At 43.8% G+C, this 13,927-nt stretch overlaps 1 protein-coding gene across 2 annotated transcripts in view; it reads left to right on the plus strand.

Moving 5' to 3' along the window:
- LOC136855865 (uncharacterized) overlaps positions 1 to 13,927 on the plus strand; it is a 91,115-nt gene that overhangs the window by 33,444 nt on the left and 43,744 nt on the right. For both annotated transcript variants that reach the window (XM_067133257.1, XM_067133258.1), the window contains one exon: positions 1,407 to 2,435. In XM_067133257.1, the coding sequence (XP_066989358.1) occupies positions 1,407 to 2,435 (1,029 nt within the window). The remainder of the gene's footprint in view (positions 1 to 1,406; positions 2,436 to 13,927) is intronic.

The following is a 13,927-nucleotide window of genomic DNA, read 5'->3' on the forward strand; positions in this document are numbered from 1 at the left end:
TTGTAAGAAATTGGTAAATAATCAGTAAATGGGAGCCATTACCTTCAGTCAGCTATTTAATAGATCGTGGTACAGCTACCCATCTCTAAAGATGGTTGTTTGAAATAGACGGATCTTCTGTAGCTTCGAACAGACAGGCGTCTAGGGCCCGCCGTCTATATCAGCTGAGGGAGGCAGACAGGAAATATCATACTATACAACATCGCCTGTGGATCACACAGCTGCTATAAATCAACATGTTTAGATATTGACGTCTTAAAGAGACCATAGTATTAGCAGACGAGCAGTAGAAGGAGGAGGAGGAGGAGCAGCAGCAGCAGCAGCAGTCAAGAAGTGCCACACAGACACACACACACACACACACGTACACATACACACACACACCAGCCAGCCAGACCAGACCGTTCGCTATTTTAGAGAGGCGCCGATGTCCCAGCCGGTGTTGCAAACTCGTCGGGCACATTCTATACCCGCTGCATGTGCAACATGGTGGCATCACCTTCCTCCTCCTCCTCCTCCTCCACCTCCTCCTCCTCCTGCTGCTGCTGCTGCGTTTTTCCTCATGTTTTGCCTTGCAGCCTGCCCATAGAAGCTCGTTCAGAGGGGAAACGGCATTGCACGCGTCGGCGCGAACGTGTTTTTGCTGCTGGTACCCTTTTGGTGGCCACATGACCGCTTGTATCCTAACCCTTGTGTGTGTGTGTGTGTGTGTGTGTGTGTGTTTGTGTGTGTGTCGTTTGTCTATTGAGGAAATCTTTCTGTATTTTTTTTTTTTCATAACCTTGACAAGGCTCTGGTCATGGGGCGGTTGCGTCACCCACGAATTTCTTCCGTCTCCTGAATCTATAGTAACTTTCTCTTCCTCTCTCTCCGTTCGTTTGGGACTTGAGACTTCAAGTTCGGTCCTCGTGACGTCACCTCAAGTTGAACCAGATCACCTAAGTTCTATTTTTAGAGTGAGGACTGGCTTAGGTAGCCCCTTGTTGGGCATTTTTTTTTTTTTTTTTTTGCGTTCATGTGATATTTAAGGTAAATTTTCATAGGTATTTTCACGTCTGTGTTTGAATGACATTTTGATAGAGAGCGTTAGGTGTTTTTATAATAATAATAATAATAATAATAATAATAATAATAATAATAATAATAATAATAATTTGCCTACTGTGTGATAGGAGGTGAACTATATATTTTATATATATACTACTCACTCTAGTCATTGATTTGATGATAAGCTTTGAAAAATCTCTCATATCCATATAAAGGTATTGTTGTGAATGTCAGTATTTAATAATTCCATGAATTATGACACTTAAAATATTAATGGCCTATAGGAAATTATTTATTGTATTTAAACACTGGGTGATAATCAAGTTAATAGCGGCCACTGTCTCTCCTCCCTTCTGCAGGCTGTTGGCGGGGATGCAGCGCCGAGGAGAGCCTAGAGGGCGGCAGGCGAGGAAGTCCTCAGCATCACCCTCATTATTATGTCCATCCTCATACTCCTTCCTTCCCTCCTCCAACTCCTCCTCCGTCTACTTCGTCAGCGTCCCACCACCCTCCTAGTCTACTACACCAGCAGCGCCACCTTCAGCAGCAGATGCCCAGCGGCGCCTCCTGTAAAGGTTGTGGGTCCTCCGGGTGTTGTTGGGGCAGCGACTTGTCGGCTTCTGCTGCCACTCTCACAGCTCCTTCTGCCGCGACTTCGCCAGGTTGTTCCGTCAGTCCTCACCACACGACGACGCCGCCGCCGCCTCCTCCCGTTCCCCCTTTATCCCTCCTGCAGGAGGAGAAGGCGGAGGAAGAGGAGGAGGAGGAGGAGCAGCCGGAGCGCTCGTCATCATCCCGCCCCCCTCCCCCGTCGTCGTCGTCGCCTTCTTCAGCAGCCACCTCGCCCTGCTGCTGTTGCTGTTGCTCCTGGTGGCGTCGAGGGAGGTGGCGCTGGGGCAGGTGTTGTCAGTGCCCCTGCGGTGCCCGCTGTCGTAGGTGTTCTAGTAGCGCACTAATGAAGGGCGCGGCCAGTTTAGGAGGAGGAGGAGGAGGAGGAAAGACCACGCCCGCGTCCCAGCCCGTCTCGACTCCATCCTCCTGTCCAACTCCTGTAGGAGGAGCAGCAGCAGCAGGAGCGACTCTCAATCACCACTATCCCGTCCCTTCGCCGTGCCCTAGCGTCGCCACCACGACAGCCACTACTACCACCACCACCGCCGTCAGTAGTCGTAGGGCGCGAACAAAGGCTGATGAACAGGAACAACAACAGCAGCAGCCTTCTGGTCCTCCTCCTGCTTCTACTTCGTCAGTGTCGCCGTCGTCGTCGGCGTCGACTCTAGCAAGAACAGCAGCGTCACCAAAGGCTACTAGGGGCGGCGCCCCCCACGCGCACCCCTCGTTACTCACCATACTCCTACTTCTAGTCGTCACCTTAGCCAGGTTCACAGGTAAGGCCTTCGGGGCGATTCTCAGCCCCCCTCCGCCTTTGTTGAGTATTTTTTTATTTCAGACTTATTCAGATGACAGTATCTTTTTAATAGACTTATTCAAATTACAGTGTTTTTTTCAGACATTCAAATGACTGTTTTTTTCAGACATTCAAATGAGAGTATTTTTTAAGACATTGAAATGACAGTATTTTTTTGAGATATTCAAATGACAGAATATTTTTTTCAGACTTATTCAAATGAGAGTATTTTTTAGATATTCAAATGAGAGTATTTTGTTTACACATTCAAATGACAGAGTATTTTTTTCAGACATGCAGATTACCGAGTATTTTTTTTTTAGACATTCTAATGACTGAGTATTTTTTTCAGACTTACTCAAATGACAGAGTATTTTTTTAGACCTACTCAAATGACAGAGTATTTTTTTAGACCTACTGAAATGACAGAGTATTTTTTCAGACTTATTCAAATGGCAGAGTAATTACTGATTTGATACTGAGATGAATTTTATCTTTCGACGAATTTGGAGCTCTGGCAGTGGCCTTCCCGTGTATCTGTCTGTCTATTTTGTTGAAATGCAAGGTATCTGTAAATTTCCCCGACGGAACCCCGTGAGATTTCATGGAGGGTTTGTCGTAGGGCACAGGAAGAGTTTGAAGGACTTTGAAAAAGATCCTTGCGTTGGTATAGCATAGGACTGTCAGATTCATAGTTGAGTAATAAACGAAGGACATGATTATTTTAGTGTGAAATGAGTTTTTCTTATTCTGTGCATTACTTGAAGTTCTTTCCAATCCCTCTTATTCAATTTACTGTACCTCCGTTCATATTCTCTTTCTTCCATCTTCCTTTCCACCCTCTCCTGACAGTAGTTGAGTCATAGTGCAACCGCAAGGTTTACACCTTTCAAACCTTTTTACTGTTAATATCCCTTTCAGCTCTGAATGACCTCGTAAGTACAGCGCTTGGTCCTCGGCCTAAATTCTGTATTCTATTTTATTCTGTTTCTTATCTGGCAGTGTTTTATACTTGTTAGGTATAAATGAGGGTGTGAGACATTTTAGCTACATTTTGTGTAGAGGGTCACGGAGAAGTCAAAATTTGTCAAAACTGACGAAAATGATGATAAACTTAAATTGAAACTAAGAAAATGCAAGTTGACAAAAGCAGCGGCGTAGGGTTGAAGATTGACGACTCAACTTCGCCCGTAGATCTGAATTCATCAGTTTGGGATAGGCTGCTACAGGACCTTTTTTTTTGGGGGAGGATATGAAACAGGGGACACGAGGATCCTAGAATCCTGGACGGGATGGGAGAGAGGAAGGACGCAACTTTGTAGTGAATGGAGGATGAGGAAAAGTTGAAGATGGGCGTCGTGCGTATCGGACGTAGGCGGGCGTGCGGGCGTGTATAGTTTGTGTGTATATGCGTGTGTTTGTGTGCGCGTGTGTATGTGTGTGTGTGAGCGTGACGACAACAGGTGGCCGGGGGCGTGGAGAGAGAGAGAGAGAGAGAGAGAGAGAGAGAGAGAGAGAGAGAGAGAGAGAGAGAGCTGGAATCCTTCTCGACAAAGTATACCAAGTATTCACAAAATGACGTACGCATCTCTACAACACACTCACTGAGAGAGAGAGAGAGAGAGAGAGAGAGAGAGAGAGAGAGAGAGAGCCCCAGGGCCCGCCCGTGGCTATCCAGGGGCGCCCATCCGTAACATTTCGGCGCCCAGTCCCCCACATCTCCTGTCATGGCAGCCAGCAGCCAATGAGCGACGCCTAATATGCAGGTGAGACAGAACCACTGACGGAACGCCAGTGATGTTACGGACACACACACACACACACACGGCTACTGAGTAGCAGTAGCAGTAGCAGCATAAGCAGTTAAGGAGTTACTGCGGGAATAAGTAGCATGTTACCGTCGTATGATAATGCTAACGGATATTCACTACTGGTAATTCATCGCTGGGATGTCAGTCTCTCTCTCTCTCTCTCTCTCTCTCTCTCTCTCTCTCTCTCTCTCTCTCTCTCTCTCTCTCTGCCAGCCAGCAGCAGCAGCCCTTAGGTAATACGATCTTCAGCCCAATCCTTGTTTCCGGTCTTTCCTCCTCTCTCTCTCTCTCTCTCTCTCTCTCTCTCTCTCTCTCTCTCTCTCTCTCTCTCTCTCTCTCTCTCTCAGTGAGGCCTCTCGTTAAATGGGACGAATGTACGTCTAAAACAACGCCGTGATAATGACTGTAGCATCGCCCCATGTTTTAGTGCTTCAAGTTTCAGTTTCTCGAGTTTCAACACCCCAAGTTTCAATGCCCGGAGCTCCAGTGCGTGAAGTTTCAACGGCTCAAGTTTCAATTCTCCTGGTTTCAATGCTTCAAGTTCCCCGAGTTTCCGTGGCTAAAGTTTCAACGCCAAAAGTTTGTTCCTCGAGTTTCAGTGGCACGAAGTTTCAACGCCCCGAGTACCAATGCGTCCAGTTTCAATTCCATGAGTTACAACGCCGAGTTTCGATTCCCAGCGTTTCAGCGCCCCAAGTTTCAATGGCCCTGAACTCCAACGCCTTAAGTTTCAGCGGCAAAAGTTTCAGTTCCCCGAGTTTCAACACCCCAAGTTTCAATTCCCCAAGTTTCAATTCCCCAAGTTTCAATTCCCCGAGTTTCAGCTCCCCGAGTTTCAGCTCCCCAAGTTTGAATTCCCCGAGTTTCAGCTCCCCAAGTTTGAATTCCCCGAGTTTCGGTGTCGAGAGTTTCAACGCCATAAGTTTCAGTTACCCCAGTTTCAACGCCCAAGTTTCAGTTCCCCGAATTTCAGCGCCCCAAGTTTCAATTCTCCGAGTTTCAACGCCCCAAGTTTCAGTTCCCCAAGTTTCAATGTCTTAAGCTTTTACGCCCCACGTTTCAATCCCATAAGTTTCAGTTTCTTCAGTTTCAGTCCCTAAGTTTCAATTCCCAGAGTTTTGACGTCCCTAGTTTCATTGGTTTGCAAACCCCCCCTCTCTCTCTCTCTCTCTCTCTCTCTCTCTCTCTCTCTCTCTCTCTCTCTCTCTCTCTCTCTCACTTAATGCTTCTACTTCTCTTTGTGATTTTCCTTCTATACCCTTCAAATTTTCACAAGCTCTCTCTCTCTCTCTCTCTCTCTCTCTCTCTCTCTCTCTCTCTCTCTCTCTCTCTCTCTCTCTCATTCGTTTCCGCCGTGTGTTGAAGTTTTGCATTTTTCCTCATTTTTCCAGAGAGAGAGAGAGAGAGAGAGAGAGAGAGAGAGAGAGAGAGAGAGAGAAATATTATCCATTCGAAGTTTAATTCGAAACCTGACGTCACAAAACAGAGGGTCGAAAAATGGGAGGAAGGATTGAGACCTTTTAGAGAGAGAGAGAGAGAGAGAGAGAGAGAGAGAGAGAGAGAGAGAGAGGTGGTGGCAGGAAGAAGGAACAGAGAGGGGCAAAGCGGTCGTGTGTTTAGTGGGCCATGCAGGGAAGACCGCATCTGGAGGCATTACGTGTCGAGTCTTACCACACCAACCCCCTTCTCTCTCTCTCTCTCTCTCTCTCTCTCTCTCTCTCTCTCTCTCTCTCTCTAAAAGGTCTCAATCCTTACTCCCTATCTTTCGACCCTCTGTTTTGTGACGTCAGGTTTCGAATAAAGCTTGGAATGGGCCTCTCTCTCTCTCTCTCTCTCTCTCTCTCTCTCTCTCTCTCCTCTATCTTATTTTTTCTCTCTCTCTCTGTCCTTATTCCCATTTTTTCGACCCTCTGTTTTGTGACGTCAGGTTTCAATTAAACTTGAATGGACCTCTCTCTCTCTCTCTCTCTCTCTCTCTCTCTCTCTCTCTCTCTCTCTCTCTCTCTGTCCTTATTCCCATTTTTCGACCCTCTGTTTTGTGACGTCAGGTTTCGAATTAAACTTGGAATGTCTCTCTCTCTCTCTCTCTCTCTCTCTCTCTCTCTCTCTCTCTCTCTCTCTCTCTCTCTGACCCTCTCAATCCTTATTCCCATTTTTCGACCCTCTGTTTTGTGACGTCAGGTTTCGAATTAAACTTGGAATGTCTCTCTCTCTCTCTCTCTCTCTCTCTCTCTCTCTCTCTCTCTCTCTCTCTCTCTCTCTCTCTCTCTCTCTCAATCCTTATTCCCATTTTTCGACCCTCTGTTTTGTGACGTCAGGTTTCGAATTAAACTTGGAATGGACCTCTCTCTCTCTCTCTCTCTCTCTCTCTCTCTCTCTCTCTCTCTCTCTCTCTCTCATAGGAATACCGAATGCTGTTAATTATATACATTTTCGAATCCCTCATGTTTTCGGGGGGCATCTGAAGCTATTTTTGGATTCCAATGAAATTTAAAATGACAGGGAGTTGGGGAAGGGGCGAGGTTAGGGGTTTGGCCTGTAAAATTTGGGGAATTTGAGGTTGGATCCGGATACAGGAGGCGTTTTTTATATTTTGGCGTTGGCTTTGTAAGCAATCATGTTTATTTTTATGTGCAGTTTGGAATATAATCTTTTTTTTTTTCCTTTTACAAAATTCAGTGACATTCCATTTGAATTCATTTGAGTGTCTGAGTATTTATAATAATAATAATAATAATAATAATAATAATAATAATAATAATAATAATAATGTTGGTCTTCATTATAGTAATATCCTTTGCCAAGAATTTAATTGGCAGTGAACGTTGGTGTTCCGTGTTGGCCTTGTCATAATTCTCTCTCTCTCTCTCTCTCTCTCTCTCTCTCTCTCTCTCTCTCTCTCTCTCTCTCTCTCTCTCTCTCTCTCTCTGAGCCGAGTGGCAAACATGGCTAGCCTAGCTTATAGCTGAAATTCTTTCATATAAAGTTTAGTGTCCCCATAACGGCTGTATTTTAGAGTACCAGTTGATGGGGTCACGCCTGCTGTTTTCCCTATGTCAGCAGTCCTAACTCTAACTCTGCGAGGGAAAATACGATTGGGCAAAACACGAGGCCCTCGAGGAGGTCGTAATCTTCCCCTCACCCCACTTCTGAGGCCATTCTCATTAAGCAGCTCAGGTGATATATGTGTTTGTTGTGATGGATGCAGCAAGGCTCTTGTCATGCAAGGTCATCGTACTGTATTTACGTGCCGTGTGCGTATTTAGTGTCTGTATGTACGTACTGGAATGTACGTGAACTCGCGTATGTAGTAGTGCGCGAGTTGACGTATTTCCGTGTACGGTTTTGTGTGTGCGGATGCGTGCTTGCGAGCGCGCATTACCAAGCATGCCTGTCATTGCTGTACGAAACGTTTAGCATGGCTGAACTTTTATTAGCCCTAGAGTGGCGTTCCGTTGGAGAGAGAGAGAGAGAGAGAGAGGATTCTTAAAACCAGATCCTCGGGATTGGCAGCCATTCAGGACTCGCAAAGGAGATGGTGGGTGGCTACATGACGCAATGTGGTCTGGATTGACCCCCTGGGGGAAGGGGAGGAACGCTGGGGTCCACCGACCCCTTTACCCTTAGCGTATTGAGAGCCAATTCCCCTCCACCCCGTACAGTATTCTTCATTACCCTCCACCCCCCTACACTATTCTTCATTGGTATTTCACGTCATCACATAACGTGGCTAACCCCCCCTCCTCTCTCTCTCTCTCTCTCTCTCTCTCTCTCTCTATATATATATATATATATATATATATATATATATATATATATATATATATATATATATATATATATATATATATATATATATATATATATATATATATATATATATATATACATATATATATATAATAAATTTTAACTCTGACACATTATCAAACCTATTTACATCCATTGACGGTCATTAACCAGTTAAACATCCTCCAAAAACTCTTGGATATAATCTTCATGTGCCATTCAGCAATCCCCACTTTCCTTTCTATAAACATAAATGCCCCGAAATACTTAATCTCTTCAAAGTGGCTGTCGTTACCCCTTGGCGTGTCAGACTTATCGGGCCACTCTTTTTTATTTTTTTTTTATTGCGGACTGGATATCAAATCGCCAGAATGAAATTCTTCAAGTTGTTATCGGGGCTCATTTACGATTGTTTCGGGCTGAGTGCAAAGCGAGGATCAGATTTGACAGCCGAATCGTGTTTTGTTTCTTTTTGACAGCTTTATTGGGCAGTCGTGATTTGTATGTCTGAGTGTCTGAGCGGAGGCAGTTCTTCCGTTGTTTGGCTGTTTCCTGGGTGGATGGCTTGCGTGGTGGTAGGTAGCTGAATCTGGTTATAGAAAGCAGGAAGGCAGTCATTGTGGTATGGATTGTGTTGTCAGTTCAGTAACCAGTCAGAAAATAATTGTGGTATGGTTTGTTTTGTAAGTTCAGTAACCAGTCAGTCAGTAATTGTGCTGCGGGTTTTGTCAGTTCAGTAACCAGTCAGAAAATAATTGTGGTATGGTTTGTGTTGTCAGTTAAGTAACCAGTCAGTCAGTAATTGTGGCGCGGTTTTTGTCAGTTCAGTAACCAGTCACAAAATAATTGTGGTATGGTTTGTGTTATCAGTTCAGTAACCAGTCACAAAATAATTGTGGTATGGTTTGTGTTGTCAGTTAAGTAACCAGTCAGTCAGTAATTGTGGCGCGGTTTTTGTCAGTTCAGTAACCAGTCACAAAATAATTGTGGTATGGTTTGTGTTATCAGTTCAGTAACCAGTCACAAAATAATTGTGGTATGGTTTGTGTTGTCAGTTAAGTAACCAGTCAGTCAGTAATTGTGGTGCGGTGTTTGTCAGTTCAGTAACCAGTCACAAAATAATTGTGGTATGGTTTGTGTTATCAGTTCAGTAACCAGTCACAAAATAATTGTGGTATGGTTTGTGTTATCAGTTCAGTAACCAGTCAGAAAATAATTGTGGTATGGTTTGTGTTTTCAGTTCAGTAACCAGTCAGTCAGCAGTTGTGGCGCGGTTTTTGTCAGTTCAGTAACCAGTCAGAAAATAATTGTGGTATGGTTTGTGTTTTCAGTTAAGCAACCAGTCAGTCAGTAATTATGGCGCCGTTTTTGTCAGTTCAGTAACCAGTCAGAAAATAATTGTGGTATGGTTTGTGTTTTCAGTTCAGTAACCAGTCAGTCAGTAATTGTGGCGCGGGTTTTGTCAGTTCAGTAACCAGTCAGAAAATAATTGTGGTATGGTTTGTGTAGTCAGTTCAGTAACCAGTCAGAAAATAGTGTTATGGTTTGTGTTGTCAATTCAGTAACCAGTCAGTCAGTAATTGTGGCGCAGTTTTTGTCAGTTCAGTACCCAGTCAGTCAGTAATTGTGTTAGGGTTTGTGTTGTCAGTTCAGTAACCAGTCAGCCAGTAATTGTGTTATGGATTGTGTTTTCATTTCAGTAACCAGTCAGTCAGTAATTGTGGTATGGTTTGTGCTTTCAATTCAGTAACCAGTCAGTCAGTAATTGTGGCATGGTTTTTGTCAGTTTAGTAACCAGTCAGAAAATAACTGTGGTATGGTTTGTGTTGTCAGTTCAGTAACCAGTCAGAAAATAATTGTGGTATGGCTTGTGTTTTCACTTCAGAAACCAGTCAGAAAATAATTGTATGGTTTGTGTTGTCAGGTCAGTGACCAGTCAGTCAATTATTGTGGTATGGTTCTTGTCAGTTCAGTAACCAGTCACTTAATAATTGTGGTATGATATATGCTATCAGTTCAGTAACCAGTCAGTTAATTATTGCAGTGTGGTTTGTATTTTCAGTTCATTAACCAATCAGTGATTGTGGTATGGTTTGTATTATCAGTTCATTAACCAGTCAGTCTGTCATTGTGATATGGTTTGCAGTGTCAGTCCATAACCAATCAGTCTGTCATTGTGGTATGGTTTGTATTGTCAGTCCATAATCAATCAGTCTGTCATTGTGGTATGGTTTGAAGTGTCAGTCCATAACCAATGAGTCTGTCATTGTGATATGGTTTGCATAGTCAGTCCACAACCAGTCAGCCTGTCATTGTGGTATGATGTGTATTATCAAGTTGTCAATCTGTGACGAAAGTCTAACCTTAATTGCCAGTAAACCTAAACTCTAATTAACCTTGATTAACCTCGCTACCAACCCAGTGAACCTACTTAATCCCCTCGGCCAGTTGATCTGCCTGTCAGACACAGTTAAACCCCTCTTTCTATCTGACCGAAATCCCGTATTATCTCAGTTCCTTTGTGGTGTCTCCCGTTCCCAAGAGGAAAGGGACCCGAAGGGCGTGTCTCTCTCTCTCTCTCTCTCTCTCTCTCTCTCTCTCTCTCTCTCTCTCTCTCTCTGGTATATTTAAACACAGGTCGAGCACATTTTCGTCCATCTTGTGTATGGGTCTGTATGGTTAAGGGGGGAGGGGGAAGTGGAGAGAGGGGGAGGGGGTTGGGAATGGTTTTTGCATAAGAAAGTTCTTTTGAGATTATTAGCTGCACTAGCATCACTTGGGTACACACACACACACACACACACACACACACACACACACACACACACACACACAGCATAGGTTTGCTTCTCTCTCTCTCTCTCTCTCTCTCTCTCTCTCTCTCTCTCTCTCTCTCTCTCTCTCTCTCTCTCTCTAAACACCACCAAGGGCAACTGGGTACTTGAAGATTTAGATAATGACGAAATATAATCAAATAATCTCTTATCTCAGAGTGCTTTGTGTTACTGTCGCCCAAGATCTTCCGAACGTCTTATCTACATGTGCAGACCTTTGAATTTGCGACGTCATCGTTACTTCGTCATCGATATTTTAATCCCCTTTTGTGCCTGAAAGGGACCTCGTTTAGTCCATCTCTCGGCTCCATATATTTCCACTTGCTATTTTTAGTTTTTAAAGTCTCTTTAAAAATGTCTTTTCTGTGTTTTCACATTAGGTGTCTTGTCAGACCTGGAGTCCTAATAATGTTTATTAAAAGGGGGTACTGGCGACTTTAGTAGTTTGTCAATATTGTGTAAAATAATAGGCCTGGGTATTTGGGAAAATAACAGGCCTAACGCTCGAGGCAAATTACCTAAGGAATAGTTGATGCTATTTTTGTAAGGGACAAGTGTTTGGACTGGTGGTTACAGACACACGTGTTCCTCTCTCTCTCTCTCTCTCTCTCTCTCTCTCTCTCTCTCTCTCTCTATGCGTTCGCCCCTCTTGTACCCAATGGGTATTTGTTCTGTTCAGTTGTTTGTGCCCCGGACTTGGCATTTGGCATTTTTTCCGTGTCTGTGCAATGATCTGGGCGTAAGGACAGAGAGAGAGAGAGAGAGAGAGAGAGAGAGAGAGAGAGAGAGGGGGCCCGCATATTATGATTGTAATGTAGGCTATTTGTTTGCTGAAGGTGTCTCCATGTTCTGTTTTGTGGTTTTAGCAAATTTAAGGGCCTGTTTACATTTTTTGTTGATTTGTTTTTCATGTAGTTGCAGATGCCCACCTTTTGAAGGTTAGCAACAGGCTAACAGTGGCTTATTTGCTTCTTAAAGTACCCATTTTGCGATTTGTTACTTTTTTCACAAAGTACCCCTTACGTAAGACTAGAGTATCTTACAACCTTTTAACTCTACAAAATACCCTCTACATCTCACACTCACTTCCCGTTACCGGATGTTCACCAGAGAATACGAAAGTGCATTTTGCAAAGTGTCTTAATCATGTCTCAAATGGGAGAGAGAAGAGGAGGGGTTGGGGGGGGGGAAGAAAGGAGCCAACCAGTGATTTTACTTTTTGTTTTATCTTGCTCTGCCTCTCAGGTCGGCAATTAGACAAGGGATTTCGCTTGACTTAATTTGCCTCGCATGTAGGTGAAAAAAAAAAAAAATAAAGACCTAACTGTACACTTGTTGCTTTCGTGAATGCCTGCAGAGAGAGAGAGAGAGAGAGAGAGAGAGAGAGAGAGAGGCGTTCGTTCGTGCTTTGTACCTTAGACATGTTCTGCAGAAAAGGGGGCTTGTTTGCCATAAAGAGGTAGTCAGATATTCAAAATATGTTTCGTTTGGTGACAAGTGGTCTGCTAGTTATAGATGCTGGTGTTTGGTTTGAACCAGGAATTAATCCCACCGCATTGGTGGTGTTTACAACAAAACGGTACGTCACTTAATTTGGTAAATTGGTATTGCTTCTTACAACGAGGTGTTCCACTCATTTAGGATTGCTAGCAACGGAATTCTATTCTTCTATTAATAGCTAGCGACGGAATGGTATTCTGTTGATTTCTAGCAAGGGAAAGGCATTTTATTTATTGCTAACAATGGAATGGTACTCACTATTTATTGCCCGGCCACTAAATGGCATTCTAATCTTTATTGCTAGTAAAGGAATGGCATTCTGTTTATTGCTAGCAGTGGAATGGTATTCTATTTCTAGCATCGGAATGGTATTCTGTTTATTGCTAGCAACGGAATGACATTTTATTTCTAGCAGTGGAGTGGTATTCTATTTCTAGCAACGGAATGGCATTCTGTTTATTGCTAGCAACGGAATGGCATTCTGTTTATTGCTAGCAACGGAATGGCATTCTATTTATCGCTGGCACCAGAATGGCATTCTAATATTTATTGCCAGCAACCGAGAGTCATTCTAAAGAACAGACTCAGGCAACAAGGAGGTACCAGCATTATACTGAACGTGGATTGTTCTCTTTAGCCAGGAGGCAGCTTTCTGAAACGCATCGCTTGCAGGCACAAAATATTCTTACTGACTGAGGTAGATTGCATGCAAGGTACTGCTTTGAAAATGTCCCATAATTCCTTCCCGTTTCACATTACCTCCTCTCGATACTGAAGTGGCGGAAGTGTGGGGGGAAGTGTTGGGGGGATTGTGGGTGTGGCCTTGATATATGCTGTCTGTGGGAGTGAAGAATCATTTAGAATTCACGTGGCGAGAGGCGAGAGAGAGATTCCCCTCTCTCTCTCTCTCTCTCTCTCTCTCTCTCTCTCTCTCTCTCTCTCTCTCTCTCTCTCTCTCTCTCTCTTTTGGCAGACGACTCTCTGTGCGTACCCTTTGATCTAGGGGGAAAGTTTAAATCTCTCTCTGTCTCTGTCTTCCCCGTATTTGTGTGTTTGTCTTTATCCGTCTGACTGTCTGTCTCGTAACTCTCGCCGCTCTCTTTCTCCCCCCTGTCTTTTTCTGGTAACTGTCTGTCTGTTTGTCTTGTGTCTGTCGAATGTCGCTGTGCTTTCTTGTCGTAGTTAGCTCGTGTTTTGTGTTTGTTTGTTTGTTTGTTTGTTTTATCAGTCTGTATCGCATCCCAGTGTCCCAGTCATGAACAGTCATCCAGGTTGTAAATTTCAGACCGTCAGCTTTTGCTGTCAAAATAGTACCTTAAACGTAATGCGGTAAATCCCATGAACAGATTGACTGTCGAAGAAATTATTTATGTAAATAACTGTCTCTTTCCATACTTAATATTTACTTAAACTTGGCCGCATATAAATTCGAAATGCTGATTCACTGCGGAATCTTTGCAAGCTGTAGTCTTTTGTGTGAAGGCTGTTGGTTCACGAGAGGGACAACAACCACCATCCTATCCTGTAGATGCAACGAA

Source organism: Macrobrachium rosenbergii, chromosome 33 (assembly GCF_040412425.1).
Source record: "Macrobrachium rosenbergii isolate ZJJX-2024 chromosome 33, ASM4041242v1, whole genome shotgun sequence".
Classification (NCBI taxonomy): domain Eukaryota; kingdom Metazoa; phylum Arthropoda; class Malacostraca; order Decapoda; family Palaemonidae; genus Macrobrachium; species Macrobrachium rosenbergii.